This window comes from Mus caroli, chromosome 11 (assembly GCF_900094665.2).
Source record: "Mus caroli chromosome 11, CAROLI_EIJ_v1.1, whole genome shotgun sequence".
Classification (NCBI taxonomy): Eukaryota; Metazoa; Chordata; class Mammalia; order Rodentia; family Muridae; genus Mus; species Mus caroli.
This window is the reverse complement of record NC_034580.1, coordinates 103502302-103509731: the sequence shown is the minus strand read 5'-3', so window position 1 is coordinate 103509731 and position 7430 is coordinate 103502302. Positions and strand designations below refer to the sequence as shown.

At 42.1% G+C, this 7430-nt stretch overlaps 1 protein-coding gene across 4 annotated transcripts in view; it reads right to left on the bottom strand.

Annotated features, from left to right (window-relative positions):
* The window catches only part of Helz (helicase with zinc finger), a 139875-nt gene that overhangs the window by 90888 nt on the left and 41557 nt on the right, over positions 1-7430 (bottom strand). For all 4 annotated transcript variants that reach the window (XM_021176881.2, XM_021176882.2, XM_029483195.1 and 1 more), the window contains 2 exons: positions 3197-3321; positions 865-921 (listed from right to left, as the gene is read on the bottom strand). In XM_021176881.2, coding sequence (XP_021032540.1) covers positions 865-921; positions 3197-3321 — 182 coding nt within the window. The remainder of the gene's footprint in view (positions 1-864; positions 922-3196; positions 3322-7430) is intronic.

The window sequence follows — 7430 nt, the reverse complement described above, 5'->3', positions numbered from 1 at the left end:
CACTGTGGCCCTGAATGAGCTGTGCATCCTTATGCACTGTGGCCCTGAATGAGCTGTGCATCCTTATGCACTGTGGCCTGTCTACCTTGTCCTGCAAGTGTTTCCCCAAAGCACTTCTGTCCCTGTTAACCTTGATACTTTTCATTTTCAAAAAAATAAAAATAAAAATCTTTAAGTCACAGACTTCCCTGTCACTTAAAAAGACATGGACGATTTAAAGACTATCTTGTTTGAATTTTCAGGTTTGTGGTTTGTAACTGACCAGGAAAATAAAAAATTAAAATTTCCCAAGTACTTTCTTTTGGGGACATAAATAATAACAGGGATGGGAGTCTGAGAAATGAGACTCCATGTATGAAGAGCATGCTATGCAAATGTGAAGGAACCCAGAACCCAAGTAAAAGCCCAGGGAAGCACTGTGACCTCCTATAATCCCAGCACTCAGGAGGCAGAAACGAAGGATCCCAGAGACACCTGGCTAGCTGACTAGCCAGAATTGGCTGGCATGCTCCAGGTTCAGCAATAAATAGAGAATAATCAAAGAAGATATCTCACATAAACCTGAGACCTTCACATGAATGTGTACACGTATACACTCATGACCATGGGTTGCCCACACATGTATGAATACACAAACCACACACATGTATACATGAGGAGGATGAGGAGGAAGAAGAAGGAAATTATAGACAAAACAAAAGACCTGGGATACAGACACCTGGAAAACCCTGTTCTAAGGGTGGGGTCCAACCAGTTGCACAGAAGGTCCCCTTGTCACCTTGCATACTGGCTGACACACAGCACGGAATGCTCACTGACTCACGGGGTTTGATGGGCCCAAAGAGATCCTCGAAATGGACTCACCTCTGTTTCTGTGAGAAGTGTCTTTAGTCTTGTCAAATCTTTCGTTACCATCCCATTCTGCAAGGGTGAAGTGAAGACAGGAAACTATCAGTGTCAGCCTTACTCTTCACAGCTCAGCTCAGCTGAGCTCACCACAGCTCTCCTGTCCCTGCCTCCACACTGCCACTCTGTCACTAAGGAGCTGCATGCAGCTGGGAAAGGGAAAGGCCCAGCAGGAACAAAGACTCAGTTGTCGCTTCTGCTAAGCACACACTCGGCAATCCCTGATGTACCAGCTTAAAACAATCTCAACACTGGGAAGACTGAGGCAGGCAGATCTCAGTCTGAGGCCAGCCTGGCCTACTCAGTGAGTTCAGACCAGCCAGAGCTACATAAATGAGACCTTGTCTCAAAAAATATTTTTTAAAGTTCCATAAAATGATTGCCAAAATAAAACACTAGAAAAGCAAACCTATTATTACCCTTCTCGGTTGGTCCTGATGGATTGTCTGTATATGCAAAATACTGAATTCACTGGCTATCCACAAGTTAGAAGAAACAGAAAACCAGTATAATGCCTATAGATTCAGGTTTTAATTTTTGATATTCAAATTTCAGAAAATTTGAAAATTAAAAGCAAGTTACTCTTCACTGGTTTTAAATTTAAAAGCCCAACAGGTAAATAGTAATATAATTAACTTACAAAGAAAAACACCTTTTAAGGCTTAAGGCTGGGCATACCTGTAACTACTGTTCTTGAAAGGTCTGGGAGGACCCAAGACCAAGGCCAGCCCGGGTTATATATACAGAGACACTTTGTCTCAGAAAGCACTTTTCTCTTGCAACTGTGATCCCAGCACTCAGAAAAGCATACAGCATAAAGTCTGTCTCAGGGTCTAGGCTAAACTGAGACCCCGCAACAAAAGAAGGAAAGAATACACAACTACATCTTGACAGCTGTTTAGACCTAGCTGTACTGCTCTGCTGTGCCCACATGTGTAAATCTTGTGAAATCAGAGACATCACCAAATTCCGGAAGTAGTTCAGTTCACGGGAATTACCCCCCGAGTTCACTCACCCCATGGTGGGTCAGTAATAGTATACTTCCTAACACACCGAATACGTTCCTATTTCTGTATTGTCACCAGCCGTGCTCTTGGCTTTCAAAATCCCTACCGATTTAAAGCATAATTGGCAGAGAATTTACACTGCTTGGTAACTATATACTTTCTTCCTTCTCTGTTTTCATTTTGATGCCTGAAAATACTAAGAAAGTTGTAGCAGCTACCAACTGGTGGGAAAGTTCTTTCTTCCAAATTCCTATAAATTATCAACTCTATGACGCTGCAAAAAGGAAGACTTCATTATAGCAAAAAAAAAAAAAAAAAATAGAAAATGTATGTATTTTAAAAAAATCAAATCTAAATTTAACTAGATAGTTGTACAAAATAAACATAGTAACACACAAACATTTTCATATTCTAAAGTAATTATTACTCAGTTTAAGCATACTTAGACATGTTATAAAATAAGTAGTTGAAGTTACAAATGCTGGCTAGGTATAGCAGCACACATTCTCAACACTAGGAGGGCTGAGGCAAGAGGATTGAGAGTTCAAGGCCAGCCTGGGCCATAATGAGACCAAGTCTCAAAAAAACGAAAACTAAGAAGCCAGGTGTGGTGGCTCACATTTGCAATCCCAGCATTCTTAGGGTTGAGGCAGTAGGATCACTCCGAGCTTGGGGCCAGCCTGGGCTACTTATTAAGATCTAGTCTCGAAAACATAAGACCAACAATAAGAACCCTGTAAGAAATAAATACATAAACATTTTTTTACGATTTTATTTATTATTATACATAAGTACACTGTAGCTGTCCTCAGACACACCCGAAAAGGGTGACAGTTCTCATTATGAGTGGTTGTGAGCCACCATGTGGTTGCTGGGAATTGAACTCAGGACCTTCGGAAGAGCAGTTAATGCTCTTACCTGCTGAGCCATCTCACCAGCCCCCACATATCAACATTTTAAACCCAAAGATGGTTTCAGCCTCTGCTCAACATACCTTTTAAGAAACCATTTGGATCGGTGGTAGTGGTGGCACACAATTTTAATCCCAGTACTCAGTCAGGAGGCAGAGGCAAGTGGATCTCTATGAGTTCAAAACCAGCCTGGTCTACAGAGTGAGTTCCAAGACAGTCGGGGCTACACAAAGAAACCCTGTCTCAAAAAACCAAAAATCTTGGGATTTTCATGAACTTAGACATTGTACACTACACACTCTGTTCCTCCTACTCTCCTGAGGAGTCAGACGTGAGCATTCGCAAGCGCTCAACCCAGGCTCATCAACGTACCAGAGACTCCCCTGACAGTGACTTGGCAAGGATGGAGGACACAAGCTGGAGCTTCCCTTTCAGCTGCATGCAGCACAGCACTGCCCGGAAGGCACGCTCTCCCTTGGCCAGTCCTTCCCCCAGCACTGCCAAGGAAGAAACACATCATTAGCCACAGGACACGCAGACACAATTTTCTTGCTTATAATAGAAAGACATCCTAAGTGTGCCTTTATACATGCTAAAACAGTAACTCCAGACAGAAGGAAAAAGCAGTAGGCACTTTCTAAGTCATACACGCAGGGACAAGAAGGAACACGGCAAAGAATGGGTGGGCCCTACTACAGCTTCCGGCATCAAAACCTAGGGAGATGCCCTCTAAAGCTCTCCAGTGGGCAGCTGGGTAAAAACTTGTCAAGTTCTGTGGCCAGCAGGAAAACTTTGTGGACTTCAAAACAGAGAGTAGAGAGGATCCAGGTGGTTTTCCAGCCACCCTGATCACTACACTCTCCACAGCCTCAGAAAACCATTCACACACGGGTGAACTGTCAATTAAGCAGGGAGAAAACAAGTAGTCGATGTGTTTTAAAGGGCTCTAGTAGGGGATGGCAGTGCACACCTATATCCAGTTAAGCAAGAGGCTGAGCAAATAGGATATATTGAGGGCAGCAAGCACTTGAGATAATCAGATGGCAGGAGTCAAGCATAAGAACAGAAGCAACAGAAACCAAGGTTACTTGGCATCATCAGAACCCAGTTCTCCCACCACAGTAAGCCCTAGATACCACAACACACCAGGAAAGCAAGACTCTGATTTTAAGTCACATCTCATGATGATGATGATAGAGGACTTTAAGATGGACATAAATTACTCCCTTAAAGAAATACAGGAAAACACAGGTGAACAGCTAGAAGCCCTTAAAGAGGAAACACAAAAATCCCTTAAAGTATTAAAGGAAAACACAACCAAAAAGGAGAAGGATTTAAATAAAACCATCCAGGGTCTAAAAATGGAAATAGAAACAATAAAGAAATCACAAAGGGAGACAACCCTGGAGTTAGAAAACCTAAGAAAGAGATCAGGAGTCATAGATGCAAGCATCACCAACAGACTACAAGAGATAGAAGAGAGAATCTCAGGGGCTGAAATATCACAGAAAACATTGACACAACAGTCAAAGAAAATGCAAAATGCAAAAAGCTCCTAACCCAAAACATCCAGGAAATCCAGAACACAATGAGAAGACCAAGCCTAAGGATAATATGTATAGAAAAGAGCAGAGATTCCCAACTTAAAGGGCCAGAAAATATCTTCAACAAAATTATAGAAGAAAACTTACCTAACCTAAAGAAAGAGATGCCAATAAACATACAAGAGGCTGGGATTAAAGGCATGTGCCACCACAAAATATTTTATGAGGCTGAACTGCTGCCTACTGAGTGCCTCTTGTGGATCTCAGAGCTTGCACAAACTTGCAACTCTTACTTCCTAAGACCCTTCCATTGCATTAGTGTGTGAATGTCTCAGAATTTATCAAAATCACGTTTCCTTCCTTCCATCATGCAGACAAGTAGCTGTACCAGCTTTTCTTCCTACTGTTTATCCTAAATGCAATTTAGTTTCTGTCTGCTAAGACATAATGAGGGCCGAAACAAAGAGAAAAGCCGATAGCACAGAGCGCTGCTTCTGTGCCCTGTAACACCGCCAAACTGTGGTGCTGCCAGCAGGTTTACCTTGGCTCTCTGAATATATATAATCTTTGGGATTATAAAAAAAAAATCTTTTGAGTTAAAATTCCATGTAGATAAATTCTTTTCCCACCAACTCCGGGTGAGGCACAGAGCACGCCGCCCCTGCTGAACAGGAAGGGGCAGGCTGCTGCACACCTCACCTCGGCCAACAGCCAACCAAGCTCCTAGCCCCTTTCTGTCAGAGCCCTGGGTTGCTCTCAAATCCTTCCAGATACAGGGGATGCTCTGGACTGGAAACTGGGTAATTCTAAAGGAACACCCATTTCCCTTTCAACAAGAACAGTCATGTTAGGGCTGGCAGCCTTCAACTGTTCACAAGGACACTGGACTCCCCTGCAAGAGTCACCTGCAAAGAGAAACATTATCTGAAGCTTAAGGGACAATAAAAGTTGGACTTTTTCTGCAACAGGATAATAATAATTTTTGACAAAAGAAATAATTATTTCCTTAATTAATTTCTTTTATTAATAATAAAATAAATAAAAATAATAAAATAAAATAAGAAATAATTATTTCCTTAATTAATTTCTTTTATTAATAAGGAGCTTGGCCTAATAAAAGCACTGACCTAAAAATTCTTTAGAAAAATAAAAATGCCAAAAAAGCTAAATTAATAAAATAATCTGTACATTATTTTATTTATAAATCTAGATACAACCACTTTAGAATCACTGCTTCAAGGACAGGAGTCAAAAAATTTTTAAGGGCTGGTGAGATGGCTCAGTGGGTAAGAGCACCCGACTGCTCTTCTGAAGGTCCAGAGTTCAACTCCCGGCAACCACATGGTGGCTCACAACCATCCGTAACGAGATCTGGCGCCCTCTTCTGGAGTGTCTGAAGACAGCTAAAGTGTACTTATATATAATAAATAAATAAATCTTAAAAAAAAAAAAAATTTTAAAATCCTAAGGAAGGCAAGATGGATCAGCTGGGGAAAATCTCTAGCTACACAACTGCCTGGAAACCGCAGTTTGACTTGGAACACGCTAAGGTGTAGGGAAAAAACTTCACAAGCTGTCCCCTGACTTCCACAGAGCACCGTAGAACATGCCCACACGCATCGATCCTACACAGGCACAGCAATAAACTTTTTAGTTCTAAGTCCAGCATAGTGGCCCAGATCTGTAATTTGAGCACTCAGGAAGCTGAGGCAGGAGAATTATAATAATCTTGAGGCCAGTATAAACTACACAGTAAGTACTAGTCATGCTGCAAGACAAGACCTACTATGTCTCAAAAATATTAAACAGGGCTGGAGAGATGGCTCAGCAGTTAAGAGCACTGACTGCTCTTCCAGAGGTCCTGAGTTCAATTCCCAGCATCCATGGTGGCTCACAGCCATCTATAAAGGGATCTGATGCCCTCTTCTGGTGCATCTGAAGAGAGTGACAGTATACTCACAAACATAAAATAAATAAATCTTTTTAAAAAAATACTAAGCTATTCTAAACATGCATGTGTGTGTTTATTATGTTCTGAGCGCTCTACCAAGGGCTGCAAAGATGGCTTAGCAGGTCACCGAGCTTACTTGTCACCGAGCCTGACAACTGTTTTATGCCCTGGAACCACATTGTGAAAAGGGAAAAGCAAGTCCTGCCTGTTGTCCTCTGATTTCTACCTCCACACAATGCCACGGCAATCACTTTATCTACAGTTCAAGGTCAGCCTGCTCTACATGGTACGTTCTAGGCCAGCCAGGGCTACATATTGAAGCCCTGCCTCAAAATAAATCAAATAAATAATCATAAGACTCTTCCTAAATATCAGTCATTTAGTCATTTAGGTTTGGACAATTCACTTGCCACACAACTCACAGAGACTTGTGAAAAGGACAGTGTATAGAAACAGATGCAGGGTGCGGGCGAGATGGCTCCTCGGTCTGAAGGACTGACCGTTTCCACAGAGGACCCAGGACCAGGTATGCTTCCCAGAAGCCACATGGCAGCTCACAACCGTGTATAATTTCAGTTTCAGTGGATCCACTACCTTTTTCTGGCCTCGGTGGGATCCTGCACACACGTAGTGTACATAAACTTGCACAGGTACACACACACACACACACACATAAAAATTAATTTTAAAAAAACACAAATTCAGCTGGCATTTGAATGCCTTTAATGCCAACATTTGGGAGGCAGAGGCACGCAGGTCTCTATGTTTAAGGCCCAGCCTTGTCTATATAATAAGTACTAGTCTGGCTAAGGCTACAAGTAAGATAAATAAATAAATAAATAAATGACAACTGAAGGGTTTCCCAGAGACACTGGTCATCAGGTAACATCACTGTTTGCTCTTCCAAAGGACCAGGGTTCCGTTCCCATGAGCCAATGGTGGTTCACAGCCATGTCTAACTCCAGTTCCAGGGACTCTGATCCGCCTTCTGACTTAGTGAGCACTAGGCATGCACATGCTACACATTCATACGTGCTACACATTCATACGTGCTACACATTCATACGTGCTACACATTCATACGTGCTACACATTCATACGTGCTACACAT